The sequence below is a fragment of the Sciurus vulgaris genome, assembly GCF_902686455.1.
Source record: "Sciurus vulgaris genome assembly, chromosome: 9".
NCBI classification, from domain to species: Eukaryota; Metazoa; Chordata; class Mammalia; order Rodentia; family Sciuridae; genus Sciurus; species Sciurus vulgaris.
In genome coordinates this window covers 29,243,565-29,259,278 of record NC_136469.1, presented here as the reverse complement: position 1 = coordinate 29,259,278, position 15,714 = coordinate 29,243,565, and the positions used below count along the sequence as shown (strand labels likewise).

General features: G+C 44.0%; 2 protein-coding genes across 2 annotated transcripts in view; one reads left to right on the top strand and one right to left on the bottom strand.

Moving 5' to 3' along the window:
- The window catches only part of SH3D19 (SH3 domain containing 19), a 186,874-nt gene that overhangs the window by 29,343 nt on the left and 141,817 nt on the right, over positions 1–15,714 (top strand).
- Positions 340–13,535, bottom strand: PRSS48 (serine protease 48; the record flags this gene model as incomplete). The annotated part of the gene is made up of 5 exons (XM_079153103.1): positions 340–1,523; positions 7,535–7,725; positions 8,404–8,837; positions 11,664–11,944; positions 13,470–13,535. The coding sequence occupies 5 exons, from the start codon at positions 13,533–13,535 to the stop codon at positions 1,251–1,253; spliced, it is 1,245 nt and encodes a 414-aa protein (XP_079009229.1). The 3' UTR covers positions 340–1,250.

Below are 15,714 nucleotides of genomic sequence, written 5' to 3'. Positions count from 1 at the left end.
GGAGTTGGGTGTAACTGTAAGGCATAAGCAGGACACGGGGATGCCAGTAAGAGGCCCTGGTGGCAGTCTCCATGCAAGGTGAGCGTCAGGGTTGGCAAAGATTTTAAGTTTCCCCGTCTACCTTTACTTCCTATTAAATGTATTTGTCCAAAATCTTGCTTTTGAAAGTTGACTTGCCATAAAAAAAAAAAAAAAAAAAAAAAAAAAAAATGGCTGTAACAAGTCAAATGAGAAAGGATGACTTGAAGGGGTATGAATGGAGTAATAGCAGAAAACCAAGAGCCATGACTCTCAAGTACAGAACTTTGCCTGAACACAGAAGGGAACAGGTAGGCCATGTCATTGTTTATAAAAGCCAAGCATGGATTATAGTCTTTTCCTCATTCTAAACATTTGAAGTACTTTATTATAGGAGTGATATTAAACAGCTTGGATAGGTTCAGGTTGCTGACAACCCAATACCTCCAGAGCTTTTGCCTATTTTTAGCAGTAAGTCACACTGGTGTTTATTTATGTACTTGATATTGGGGATTGAACCCAGGGGTGCTAAACCACTGAGCCAATCTCGAGCACCACCCCACCACACTTTTAAATTTAGAGACAAGGTCTCACTGAGTTGCTAAGGGCCTTGCTAAGTTGCTGAGGCTGACTTTGAACTTGTGATCCTCATGCCTCAGCCTCCTGAGCTGCTGGGATTACAGGACAAGCTGGTATTTTAAAAAGCAAAATTTTCAGAAACATTTGGAGCTGGACTACATATATGTGTTTATTAGATCCCTCATTACAGGTTGAGGGGGAGAAGGAGGCTAGAAAAGGAGCATAGGAAGGAGGAGGAGGGGAGACTTGAGACCAGGTAAGAAGCCCAGGATGCAGGTGTGGCAGGAAGTAGATTGTTGATACAGGTCCTTGAAACTTTCCCTTCTGCCATCCCAGATACTCTTGACTTGCCTGCCTTTCTAAATAGCACTTTAATTTGTATGCACAAATTTTTTTTTGTAGAGTGCATTCCTCCTGCCACGCAAGACACATAAGTTAAGGATAAAGAAAGCGTGCACAGACGTAGCAGCCTTGTTTCTTAGCTGTTTCCACTCCAGCCACTCACATGCACTTACAGAATCAGGAACCTTCAAAACAATCATTTAAAATGACAAATAAAGTCTTCCGGGATTCCCAGGGACTCCCTGTGGGTTGTCGCTGGATTCTCCTGGTCCTGTCCCCTCCGCTGTCCCCAGCAGCTGCACCTCTTCCCTTCATCCTGGCATCAGGATAGGCCCAGAGGCCCAGGAGGGGCCCAGGAGAGCCAGAGAGAGTAGTGCAGCCAAGAACAAGAAGGCAGGTAAGTCCAGATGGTTGGCACCCAGCACTTCAGCTCTTGAGACAGTGGCATTAATCCACGTTCGGTAGTAGCTGACATTGGTGTAGACCCCAGGAAGGTACTGGCCACATTTCCCTCCCCAGCTTACCACTCCTATCTGGATCCACACACCATCTATATGGCATGACAGAGGCCCTCCAGAATCGCCCTAAGAGAGAGAGAAAGGTCGTGAGTGCAGTGAAGAGGGGGTATAGAGGGGAGCAGTCACGGGGAGGGAGTGCCGTTAAACTAACAGTTTCTTACATAAAAGGAGAGTGATCATAGCTGATAGTATGTCTCTCCATCTTGTTCTATTTTTTTTTTTTTTTGTAACAGCTTGTGGATATAAGACACATGCACACAATCACTCATTTAAAGAGCACTATCAAGAGCCAGGTGAGGTGGCACCTTCCTGTCATTCTAGCAGCTTGGGAGGCTGAGACAGGATTATTACATGTTCAAGGCCAGCTTCAGCAACTTTGTGAGACCCTATCTTAAAATAAAAAATAAAATGGACTGGGGATGTAGCTCCATGGTAGAGCACCCCAGGTTCAATCCCCAGTACCAAAAATAAAAATAAAAGTGCACCATTGGGTGGTGTTTTTTAACATTTATGAGGTTGTACAACCATCGCCACCACCCATGTCAGAACATTTCCTCAGCCCCAGAAGAGACCCTGTTCCTATTAGTTATCAGTTCATTTCTTCCCAACCTTCCCAGCCCAAGGCCAACTGGTAGTCTACTTTCTGCCTGTGTGGAACTGCCTCTTGTGGATATTTTATATATGCGATACGTGGCCTTTTGTGACTAGCTTCTTGTTTTTGGCATACTTTTCTTATCTATCAGCACTCCATTCCTTTTTATGGCCGAATACGGTTTCATTATATTGATGTACCATGGTTTATTCATTCATCAACTGATGGACATTTGGGGTTTTCCGCCTCTCGGATATTATAAATAATACTGCTGTGCAATTCATGGACAGATTTTTATAGGGACATGTTTTCATTTCTCTTGGGTGTTTGCATAGGAGTGGAATCCTGAGTCATATGGTAACTCTGTAATTAATCTTTTGAGGAACTGCTGGTTTTCCAAAGAAGCTGCCTCCTTTTACATCCTAAGCAATAGTTTGTGAAGGTTCCACTTTTTCTACATCCTTGACCACTCTTGTTATTATCTCTCTGGATTCTAGCCATCCTTGTGGGTGTGTACCTCATTGTGGTTGGATTTGCTTTTCCCCAATGGTTACTGATATTAAGTATTCTTCATGTGCTTACTGTTAGTATATCTTCTTACAAAAAATAGCTATTCAGAGTCTTTGCCCTTTTAAAAATTATCTTGTCTTTATTACCAAGATGTGTTTTGAATGTATTCTAGATGTAGATTCCTTATCAACATATGATTTGAAATTTCCTCCCATTTCACTTGAAGTACAGAAATTCTGAATTTTGAAGAACTCTTTTTTTCTTTTGTTGCTTAATGCTTTCTGTATCATATTTAAGAAAATGTTGCCTAATTAAGGTCACAAAGATGTACCCATATGTTTTCTTCTAAAAGTGTTATTGTTTTAAGCCCAGCCAGGCTTGGTGGTGCAAACCTGGAATCCCAGCCACGTGGAAGGCTGAGGCAGAGAATTGCAGATTCCAAGCCAGCCTGGGCAATTTAGAGAGATCCTGTCTCAAAATAAAAAGTAGAAAAGGGCTGAGGATGTGGCTCAGTGGGGGAGCACTTCAGTTCAATCCCCAGTACTGCAAAAAAAAGAAAAAAAGGGTTATGTTTTAATTCTTATTGAGGTCATAGATTCATTTTGGATTTTTTTTTTGTACATATGCAGTAGGGAGCCAACTTTATTCTTGTCCTAGCACCATTTGTTGAAATTACTGTTCTTTGCTCATGAATTGTTCTTTGACTAAAATTAATTAATCATATATATAATATATATTTAGGTTCACATATATATATATTTATGTTTGTTTATGAACTTTTAATTCTGTCCTGTTCATTAGTATGTCTAGCCTTAAGCCAGTACCATATTGTGTCTTATTTACTGTTGCTTTGTGGTAAATTTTGCAATCAGAAAGTATGAGTCTTTCAGCTTTGTTATTCCTTTTTTAAGATATTTGGCCCTTTTCAGTCTCTGTGAATTTTAGGATCAGCTTATTCAATTCTGCAAAGAAACCAGCTGGGGTTTTGATAGTGATTGTGTTGAATCTGTAGATCCATTTGGAGGATACTACCATTTAAACAATTGGAAGTTTTTTGTTTGCTGAACATGGAATATCTTTTCATTTAAAGTCTTTTTTTCCCTCCCTTTCATTTTTTTTTTTTTTAAATAGTAGGAAGGATTGAACCCAAGTTTTCACACATTCTAGGCAAGTGCTTTACCACTGAGATACTCCTCAGATCTTTTGCCATTTATTTATTTAAGTTTTTTGCACCTGGGATTGAACCAGCACCTGGGATTGAACCCAGGGGCATTTAACCACAGAGCCACATCCCCAGCCCTTTTTTTTTTTTTTTTTTGGTCGTGCTGGGGCTTGAACCCAGGGCCTTGTGCTTGCAGGACAAGCACTCTACCAACTGAGCTATCTCCCCAGTCCGACCCAGCCCTTTTTTATACTTTATTTAGCAATGGTGTCTGAGTTGCTTAGGGCCTCGCTAAGTTCCTGAGGCTGGCTTTGAACTTGGAATCCTCCCGCCTTAGCCTCCTGAGCCACTGGGATTTTGTCATTTTATTTTGAAACAGGGTCTCACTAGTTGTCCAAATTGGCCTGGAACTTGTGATCTTCCTGCCTCAGCCTCCCAAGTAGGTAAGATTATAGGCACGTGCCACCATGCCTGGTTTAGGTCTTTTTAACTTTTTTTTTTTTTTTTTGATAAATAGAAGTTTTTCAATAATATCAGTTACATTTTCCCCTAAGTATTTGATTTGTTTAAATTTTTGGTGCTAGAGTTTGAACCTTAGCCCTGTGCGTGCTAAGCACGAACTTGACCTACAGTTTCTTCTTTAAATATTGAGTAGAATTTACCAGTGAAATCATTTGAGCCTGGCTTTTTTGTTTTATGTCTCTAATGTTGTCTCTTTACCTGTTCTAGGTCTGTTCAGATCATTTATTTCTTCTTGAGTTAGTTATGGTAGTTTGCCTGTTTCTAGAAATTTGTCCATATCACCTTAGTTATCACGTTTATTGGCATACAGTTGTTCATAGTATTATCTTGCAATTCTTTTTATTTTTGGTAATAATGTTCACTGTTATTTATTTACCTATTTATTTATTTTGGTACCAGGGATTGAACCAGGGGTGCTTTATCACTGAGCTACATGTCAGTCTTTTTTATTTTTTTATTTTGAGACAGGGCCTTACCAAGTTGTTGACACTGGCCTTGAACTTGCCATCCTCCTGCCTTAATCTCCCTGGTGTCTGGGATTACAGACGTGCACCACACACCGGCTCCTAACTTTAATATTTGAGGTTTTTTTTTTTTTTCGCTTGCTTAATCTAGCTAAAAAAAAAAAAATTTTGTTAGTCTTTTTAGAGAACCAACTCTTGCTTTTGTTGATTTCCTATATTGTCTGTTCTCCGTTTTAGTGATTTTTCACTACAATCTCTATTTCCTTCTTTGACTTCCTTTGTGTTTAGTTTGCTTTCCTTTTTCAGTGTTAGTTTTTCTGCATGTGATGCTGGGGATTGAGCGGAGCCTCGTGCATCCTGGGTAACTCCTGAGCCACTGCCCCAGCTCCCCTTCCCAGTGTCTTCATGTGGAAGATTGGGTTGTTAACCTGACAGTTCCCTGTGTGGGTTTTGTTTTGTTTTGTTTTGAACATGGCGTTACAGCTCCACATTTCTTTCTAAGCCCTGCTTTTAGCTGCATCTGCAGGATTTGTTACGTCTTCATTTTCATTTGTGTAAAAATATTTCCTAATTTCCTTTGTGATTTTTTTTTTTTTGACCCATTGGTTATTTAGGAGTGTGTTAATTTCTACCCACCTGAAAGTTTCTGTATTTCTCTGTGAAATAGAAATGCATAGTCTTACTGGCATGGGGAATCAGAAGGTAAAGTTCAAAGCTGCCATAGCATTGGAAAGTGAAGGGAGAAATACCAGGACGGAGGGAAAACAGGGAGTCCCAAATGCTATACGTCAACTCTGCCCCAATCTCTGGCTGAACCCGGGACTATATGTACAGACAGATTGGATGTCAAGCAGCTCAGCCAAGGCTAAAAGACTGCTTCTGCTTATCAGAGGAGAGAGAGCAAGCCTATCGGGGTTAGCCGAGCTAACTGCCTGTTGAAACAGGAAATCTGCGTTCGTAGGAGGCACATCACAATTCATATTCTCCACAGCGTATCACTGACAATGTCCAGGATACAATCCAAAATTACTAGATGTTAAAACAAGAAAACAGCAACAAAAAGACACAGGGAAATACTTCCCAAGATAAACTGGAAACTGTTACTCAGGAGAAAAAGCAGTCACTGGAGAATGACCTTGAGATTACTCAGAATTTGAAAAAGATTTAAAATAGCTACTTTACCTGTGACCAACTCACGCAAAGGGAAAAAATTAACAAATCTATTGGTAACAGATAAGAGATCTTGACAGAGATCTGGAAACGTGTACATGTGTGTCGGGGAACCAAATGGTCTTGTTAAAACTAAAAAAACAAAAAATCTAAACCTAAAAAAAAAAAAAACCTCATGGGCTGGGGTCGTAGCTAAGTGGTAGAGCGCTTGCCTAATGTGAGGCATTCGGTTTGATTCTCAGCACTGCATGTAAGTAAATAAAATAAAGGTCCATCGACAACTTAAAAAAAATGGCAAAAAATCTCACTAGATGAGCTTAGCATTAAAATGTTAAAGCAGTAAGCCAGTGATCTTGAATGTAGACTAAAAAGTATCCAATTTGAAGAACAGAAAAATGTAAAATAAAATGGACCTCTATGAAAATATCAAAAGGTGTAACTTACAAAGTTATGGTTTCAGCTAGGAGAGAGAAATGAGGCAGAATGATTTTTGAAGGATCATGACTGAAAAAAATTTCCGAGTTTTAGTGAATGCATAGATTAAAAACCCATAAATAGTGAGCCACAAATAGAATAAATACAAAGAAAACCACACCTGCACGTCACCTTCAAACCTCTGCCAATCAGTAAAGGGAGAAAGATTGACAGCAGCTAGAGCAGAGCACCACCTTGTCCTCAGTGGAACAGAAACAGGCGGCCGCTGACCTTTTGTCAGACAGCCGTGATCGGGAGACAACAGAATGACATTTTTAAAGGTATATGATGAAATGTTCTTAAATTACTGCATGTCCACCTCCATATATTTATAAAAATTAATAGGTCTGTAAAAGTCTCACCTATGCATCCATTTGTTAAGTCAAAAAAATAAAAAGTCTCACCATTGGTCTACACCAGTAGTCTTATAGTTTCAAATTCCTGGATATAAGTTAAGTCTTTCAAACAGGGTAACACAAGATTATTATCAGAACCTTCATCTGTCTCCAACTTACTGTTCACAGGTAGGAAAACTTGGATCCAAATTAAGATCTCTTTTAAAAAAATTTTTTAAGATGTAGATGGGCACAATGCCTTTCTTATTTATTTATTTTTATGTGGTGCTGAGGATCAAACCCAGTGCCTCACAGGTGTGAGGCAAATGCTCTACCACTGAGCAAAAACCCCAGCCCCCAAATTAAGATCTCTTAATAAAAGAAAACACTCAAGAACAAACACTGAGTGTTTCAGTCGGTTTTTTGGTTGCTGTGACCAAAAAGACCTGTCAAGATAACATAGAGAAGGAAAAGTTTGTCTCATGGCTTCAGAGGTCTTGTTTGTCGATGACTGACTGCATAGTTCTGGGCCCAAAGTGAGGCAGAGGATCATGGCAGAAAGGCATGGTGAAGGAAGGCAGCCCAAAAAACATGGTAACCGGAAGCAGGGAGAGAGGGCTGTGCTCACGAGGGACAAAATATAAACCTTAAAGGCATGCCCCAGGGCCCCACCTCCTCCAGCCCCACCCAGTCTGCCTGCAGGTACCACTCAGTTAATCCCTATCAGCAGGTTAATGCGCTGATTAGGTTAAGACTTTCATAGCCGATCATTTCACCTCTGAACTTTCTTGAATTGTCTCACACATGTGACTTTTGACGACAGCGCAAATGTAAACTGCAACACTAACCACACAGCTATCCTTATTTTTTTTAACATCACCAGCACAAATCTTGTCTTCCTCGAGGGCTGGCTCCAGTTCTGGGAAGAAGATGCCAACGGGGTTATAGAGTCTTTCACAAGCCTGGTAGTTAAAAACGGGTATTTCAACTTCCTGGAGGGTAGAAGGGTAAGTATCTGTAGAGGAAATAGGAATGAAAGCTTAGGCCACCTGGAAGGGTACTGGGGCTACACTCACTCATGAAGTGCAGAAGTCAGTCAGGGTCCAACCATATTTGCTTTTGGAAGGATCCTTTGGTACAGTTAAATCTAAAGCGGTGGTTAATTCAAAATTGTTTCTGTTTGAGGTTTTTCTGTTGTGTTGCCTTTCTGATATTCTTGCTCCCAGGTCAATTCCTGTCTTCTCTCTACTTCATCCTGGGAAAGAGTTGACACAATACTTTACTTATTTGCTTAGGTGCCAGGGATTGAACCCAGGGGTGCTTTACCACTGAGCCACATCCTCAGCCCTTTTTTATTTTTTATGAGTTGAGATCTTGCTTGAGGCTGGCCTCAAACTTGCAATCCTCCTGCCTCAGCCTCCAGAGTAGCTGGGATTACAGGTGTGTGCCACCAAATCTGGCTACCATTTTAAAGAACACTAGATTGCCTCCAGACTTTGGGTCAGGGTTACTAACTTCTGATTGAGAGAGGTCATTATGTGTTTGCATTGTTAGCATCTGCTCTTCCACCTATAGCTAGATTCTAGGAAGGATATAAGAATAAAATGAAAGTGTAAATGTCAAAAGGTATTTTATTTAAAGACTTGTAGATAATAGCATTAGGTTGATCTGATTTGGTTAAAAAATATTTGTTATGGTGAGGTTATATCTAAAAGGCAAATGTCCTGGAATAGAGGGAACGGGCAGGGTGCGTGGGAGACGAGGGAGGCAGGTGCAGGCACAGCTGTATCCATGAGCAGGGAACTATAAAACCACCCCTTGCTCTGCCCCTTCTCACCTGTTATTTCGTTGGTTTTTCCCCATCCAGTCACCCAGCAGGAGGCTGGGATTGTCAGCTGCTTTATCACATTGGGCAAGCAGATGGGCAGGATGAGAGGAGTGAAGTTGACCTGGGAGGCCAGCTTCAGCAAGGCGATGTCTGCGGTGGTGCTGCTTTTGCGTTCAGGATGGAAGATGATCTGGGACACATAGTAGACCACACCACCACTGGAGCGGTCCAGCTTGTGGGATCCCAGCCACACACTGTATGCGTAGGCCCAGGACCTAAGGGGAGGAGGAAGAGGAGATTTAAAGTAGGCGTGCCGTGGCCTCCTGCGGGGTCAGAACAAGCTGCCTACCTACACCTCTCAGTCTCCAAGCAAGAAAAAGGGGCAGCTGGTGGTGCAGGCCTGTGGTCCCAGTGACTCAGGAGGCTGAGGCAAGGGGAGGGCAAGTTCAAAGCAACTAAGCAGGATCCTGTCTCAAAATAAAAAGTGAAAAAGGCTGGGAATGAGACTAGTGATTAAAAAACAACAACAACAAAAACAAATAGAGAAAGAGAGAAGGGTAGCTGAGTGGGCATCCCCCAGGGGGCCTCGTCCTGGGCTGGTTTGCCCTGTTGTCTTCTCCCTTCTCCCACTGACCACTCTGCTGTGGTCTTCTCTCACCTGCTCATGGATACAGCTCTCTTGCACCTGCCTCCCTCTTCTCCCATTCACCCTGCCCGTTCCCCCTGGTTTTGGACGGCATGTACATACTTATAGTCCTTGCTCCTTAGGGCTAGTTTTGATTTCTGTTCTGAGCACGACACCTTTATCACTCTATAAAAATTCAAGGCAAAGTATAACCCAAGTTATAATAATTAAAAATGTCAGGCAGTTTGACAAGATGTACAAAATAAATACATTTTAAAAATTCCCTGCTCCACCACTCTCAGGTTACATTATTTATTTGAAGGCAGTCATTTTCAACTTTTAAAGCCCTTTCTAATTTTTCTAGTATTTTCAAGAAAAACTGTACATATTGCTCTATCTTGAAAATTTCTCTCCAGGGGGCTGGGGTTGTGGCTCAGTGGTAGAGTGCTCACCTACCCTGTGTGAGGCACTGGGTTTGATCCTCAGCACCACATAAAGATAAAAGAATAAATGAAAGGTCTGTCAACATTATAAAAAAAAAAAAATCCTCTCCAGTTTTGGAATACCGAGTTCCTGATATGGCAGGTGAGGATGGAGCTTTCTTTCTCTCTCTCTCTCTCTTTTTTTTTTTTTTTTTTTTTTTTATCTGGGATTGAACCCAGGGGCACTTAACCACTGAGCCACATCCCCAGCCCTTTTTAAATACTTTATTTATTTATTTTGGGTGCTGGGGATCGAACCCAGGGCCTTTTGCTTACAAGGCAAGCACTCTACTGACTGAGCTATCTTCCCAGCCCCCTAAATACTTTATTTAGAGACAGGGTCTTGCTGAGTTGCTTAGTGCCTCGCTGAGTTGCTGAGGCTGGCTTTGAACTCACGATCTTCCTGCCTCAAGCTCCGGAGCCTCTGGGATGACAGGCATGCACCACTGTGCCAGGTTTATGTCAACATTATTCACTGTGGATCACACTGGGTTCTGTGATTATATTTCTCGTAAAACCTTTTGCTTCTCCTGGAGTTAAAAATATGTACTCACTGTGTTTTCTTCATTTTTTTATATAGCTATCACTAATTCCTCATTCTTTCCCCAGACTGTCTTTCAAAAGTCTGAGTCTCCGCTGAGTTTGTTCAGACCTGTCGGGCATACTGTGGACTGTCTCTTGGAGCCCTCTGCCCTGTTGTTCCAATGTAGGCCACTACACAGCAATCATCTTGGCTCTTTCCTTTATGCTTTGTGATTATCTTGGAGAGTTTCTTCTGTGTTATGTCCCCTTTTGTCTGGATCCCATGTTTTCTTGCCCGCTCCCCATTTATTTTGGTGAAGCACAGTCTACCATAACTTCCTGAGGAATTGTGCATGGGAGGTAACGTTTTTGCTGCTTTGCATATTTGAAAACATCTTATTTCCTCCCATACTTAACTCGCAGTTTGTATATGGGTAGAAATCTAGGTTAGAAATATTTCCCTTAGCATTTTTATTTATTTATTTATTTATTTTTCTTTTCTTTCTTTTCTTTTTCTTTTTTTTTTTTTTTTTAGTGGTAGGTGGACACAACACCTTTATTTTATTTATTTTTATGTGGTGCTGAGGATCGAACCCAGTGCCTCACACATGCCAGGCAAGTGCTCTACCACTGAGCCACAACCCCAGCCCCTATTTTATTTTTTTTTGGGGGGGGGTACCCAGGATTAAACTGGGGCACTTGATCACTGAACCACATCCCCAGCCAGATTTTGTATTTTATTTAGAGACAGAGTCTCACTAAGTTGCTTAGTACCTCGCTTTTGCTGAGGCTGGCTTTGAACTCTAGATCCTCCTGCCTCAGCCTCCTGAGCCACTGAGATTAGTCTTATAGGCATGTACCACCGCACGCGGCTTCCCTTGGCATTCTGAAGTCATTACTCCCATTTTCTTTGAACTTTCACTGTTATTGAAGAGTTCGGTTATTTTCACTTCTGCACCTATTGGTCATCTTTGCCCCAGAGCTTTGCAGCTTAGAGCAGCAAGCATTTTATCTCACAGGTTCTGTGGGTTGGGAAGCAGGTGTGACTTAATCAGCTGCCTCTGACTCAAGGTCTTTTGTGGGGCTGACGTCAGCTGGCTGTAGTCATCTTGACACTGGATGGGGGAGAATCCATTTCCAAAGTCACTTGTGCTGGCTTTGGACCTTGGCTGGCTGTTGGCGGGAGACACTGGTTCCACGTGGGCGTGGCAGCCTGCTTCCCTGGCTTGGTGGCTCTGAGACAGAGCTCAGATCGGGCCCAGGAAGATTCAAGATCAAACCTCCTGACTGGTATTTAGGAAGTGATTAGACCAGAAGTTGGACAAGTGTCTAACATGGTGCTGTGTCCGTCACTTCCTCCATGCCCCATCCCCACGGGCTCCTAGTGCTGGAGCCGAGGGTGACCTCGGAGTTTCTGCCCCACTCACCTTGCCCCTTTCACTGGCCTCTTGGTTCATTCATGAAATCATTCAAATATTGATTGAAACCCTGCCAGCGTGCCAGCTCCAGCGGGAACTCACTTTTTTATGCAGTGTGCTGCTGTCAGGACCCAGCGCTCGCTGATGAGGGACCCTCCACAGACATGGTCATTGGACAAGCGGAGGCTGACCTGCCATGGCCAATGCCCGGCGACAGCGTCCTGGCCACCCACAATGCGGCTCGAGTATGTCCGTCGCCCGCACACTAGGGAGAGAAGAGAAAGGGCACTGTGGATATCCTGAGTGTCTGGCTCCTCTCTGCCACCTCCCGGCGGAGAGGGAAAGGGTTGACTGCCCGAGGAGGATGTTGGCGGTTTTTCTATCTATCACCCCAAAAAAACTTATCTACCCAATAAACACCCGAGAGCCTATGCTCTTTTGATGAGAGAGAGGGTGTGACGGGTCTGGCCATCCCAGCTCTAAGCCTCTTACAACATTTAACCTGGAGTAGCCCAACTCTCTCTTATTTATAGACACGCAGGTAAAGGGGGCCAGGACCAGGAGGAGCTTCTTCTGTGATGGACAGGATAGGGTGGACTTAGGGAGCCATTCTCTTAAAGGAAAATTCCAGAAGGAGGCAGGGAACCACTCCCATGCAGCACCACTTGCCTCCTGGCAGTTCCTGGAAGCCGGGCCTCTGCGTCCCATGGCTCAGCCTCGTCTGATTCTGCTAAATAAGGATGGTTCCTACACTGGAGCCCTTTCCTCTGGTCCCCATCTCATCATCCGCAAACTCCATGTCCCTTTGTAGGACCAGAGCTCTCCCTAGACTTCATACTCGATCCTGTTCCAGTTTCAAACCCCTCAGTCCTGAGCCCAAGTGGAGACCACTCACCTGATTGCAGACCTTTCTTTTTGCGAAAAGAGCCTGGGCAAGACCCTATGGAAGATACACCGTGTCATTAATGTATAATGATCTATCTTATATCTAGTTCCAGTGAACAGAGACACATCCCTTCCATTGGAACTTCCTGGATTAATGTTCAAGGCCCAAGTTAACAAATATCTACCCATTAGTGGGAATCTTAATTTCAAACTTACCCTTTTTTTTTTTTAGCAGCTATAACTTTTTTTTTTTTTGATGATTCAAGGTCATTATCAGAAATATCAAGTGTTGTAGGTTGTAAATACTACATGCCTTCAGAAGCTTTTGAGATTTGTAAGCCGTTTACCTTTGAGCCGATTTTGTCTGAATGACTTTGCTGCTACCTCTTCGCCTCTCTCAGCATATCCTCCTTTTAAATCACTGTGGGGCTGGGTGTGGTGGTGCACGCCTATAATCCCAGTGACTTGGGAGGCTGAGGGCAGGAGGATCGCAAGTTCTAGCCTCCACAACTTAGCAAGCTCCTGCCTCAAAAAATAAGTGTTAGGGTAGAGCACCCCTGGGTTCAATCCTCAGTACCACATAAAAAAAAAAAAAAAAAAAAAAGGAAAAAAATCACTACAGGCCAGAAAAAGAAGCGAACAACAACCGATGTCCGAAGCACTTCCAGTTCCCTCTGCTTAAAGTCCAGTTTACCTGGACCCTCTTTGCTTACTCCTTTCCATCAAGTTCTGTTCTGTTCTTTTGTCTGTCTCTGTCTCTCTCTGCCTGCTTTCTCATAGCGAGGGGACTGCATGCAGGCCGTGAGCATGCTGAGCAGGCGCTCTGCCACTGAGCTACCTGCCAGCCTCCCTCGGGTCTTTGCTCAGCACCCCCAGTGAGGCCGCTTTGACTGCCCTATCTAATATTACAACACACCTCTTGCCCCTGAACTTTAGACGCTCCTTTCCTGTCATAGTATTTATTACCTTCTAATATGTTTTATAATTTGCATGTTTAATGTGTGCGTTGATTATAAATCTCACGAAGACAGTGATCTTGGTTTTGTCGCCGCTATGTCCAGCCAGGGGCATTAGAAGAGTGCAGGGCATCGGGACCTCCCAGGACCTTCTCAGGCCGTGCTGTTCGTAAGGAGCTTCCCCTGGGGGGAGTCATAATTCTGCATGCTACCTTCTTGAGTGGGTCTCCCCTCTCACGCCCACCCCAAGAGCTCACCCAGCAGCAGAAGCAGCAGGACTGCAGGGCCAGCAGGGCGCATGTCTCTCCTCAGGGGCACTTCCTGCTTCCTGGACTCAGGCAGAGGCCAGCTGTGGGGCAGCCAGGGGCAGGACCGGCTTCTCCTAGGTGTGCTCTGGTGCTCCACCACCTCCTTCCCTCTGGTCTCTACCCACAGCCTGGTTCTAAAGGAACTGGAGAAGAACAGCTGCAGTCCCAGGGGAGGAGCTGGGGCCTGAGGTGCCCCCTGCTGTCCTGGGGGAGCAGGGTGACTTGGGTTTCTCCCTGTTGATGGGGACGGAAGGTGGGACAGGATGGGTGCAGTAGTAGGTTGAGAACCTTGTCTCTAGCAAGGAGATGGATGGTGGGCAAGAGTCTCCAACAGCAAGAAATGGGAAAGAAGAAATTAACTCACATCTGGTTCACTTTTTTCTGTTTTGTTTTCATATTCATGTAGTTTTAGCTACAGAATATACCCCGAGTTGGGTTTCTTGGAAAACAGACATGGAGGCAGATTTGTGTGCCGGATATTTTTTGGAGAGTGGTCTCAGGATCAGTAGCCCTGTGGGGACAGTCAGGAGGGAGAGCAGAAGGGGTAGAGGGCAGGTTGGACTGGGCTGTGTTTGGCACAGAGGCCCCCAGCCCACCCAGGTTGCCCTGCAGAGATGTCCTGAACGGAGTTAAGGATGAGCTCTTGGACCTCTGCCTCACTGGATGCAGGTAGCCTCCTGGAAGCGGGCATTACTTGGGGTGGGGTGACTCTTTGGTGGTTCTTGGGGTAAGACTTAGCTGTGAACTGTCTGCAGCCAGCACTCTTGACGGCCAGGGGAATAAGTGCTTGAGTTCTGCAGGGGGCTCTGGGTGACACCCCGCAGCATCAACAGAATTCTTCCTGCGCCTTTTATGTTTTCTGTACCAATAGCGGAGGCAGAAGTCAAGGAATTGCTAAAGTGTTACTGCTCTTCTGTAGCTTAAAATGTTGGGAGGCCTGAAAGAATAATAGGACATCACAAAATCTGGCTGTTTTGGTAAGGATGATTCAGTTCCAGGCAACTCAGGCCCACTGAAGCTAGCTTATATCAAGACGAGATATTAAATTATGTCTTCCCCAAAATTCATGTTGACATCCTACCCCGCAGTACTCAGAATGTGACCGTATTTGGAGATAATGGCCTTTAAAGAGGTAGCAATATTAGATTGAAGTCAGTGGGTGGCCCTAATCCAACATGGATGGTGTACTGATGGAAACAGGAAATGGACACCTGCATGTCCATAGGGAGCGGATGACACTCTACAAGTCAAGGAGCCTAGGACGAATTAGTCTCTCCTGGCCCTAAGAAGGAACCAGCCCTGCTGGCACCTTGACTTGACGCCTCCAGAACTGTGAGATAATAAGTTTCTGTTGGGTAGGCCACCCCCTGTGGTACTTTGTTACAGCAGCCCTAACAAACTAAGACAGGTGTCAGTGGAACAAGAAGAAGAGAGTAACAGGGCATTAGAGCAATCGCAGGACGGACCTGGGGACTGGGGCAGAAAGGGGGCTCTGGACTCATGAAAACGGGAGAACTCAGCAGGGTTCAGGATCTTCGTTCTGATTCTCTGCCACTAACATGGCTCAACCACTTTTCACATTATTTCTTGCTCTTATAAACTGCCCAAGTTTTTCCTTATTGGGGGGGGGGGGATTAGAGATTGAACCCAATGGCATTCCACCACTGAGCTACATCCCTAAACCCTTTTTTATTTTTTAATTTGAGGCAGGGTCTTGCTAAGTTGCTGAGGTCCCCACTAAGTTGCCGAGGCTGGCCTTGAACTTGCAATCCTCCTCAGTCACTGGGACTTCAGGAATGCACCACTGGGCTTAGCTTAGATTATCTGCTCTTGTTCGTTACTGTGGATTGTCTGTGGGATGAGTGCCCTTATGTGGGAAGAAGGAAAGATGGGCCTACAGAAATATGCCCAGCTGAGTAACAGGGGCTGTTGAGGAAGGGCAGACACCAGCTTTACTGTATTTCAGGATAGTAGCATAAAGATGCTTACCTCTTTATTTAAATA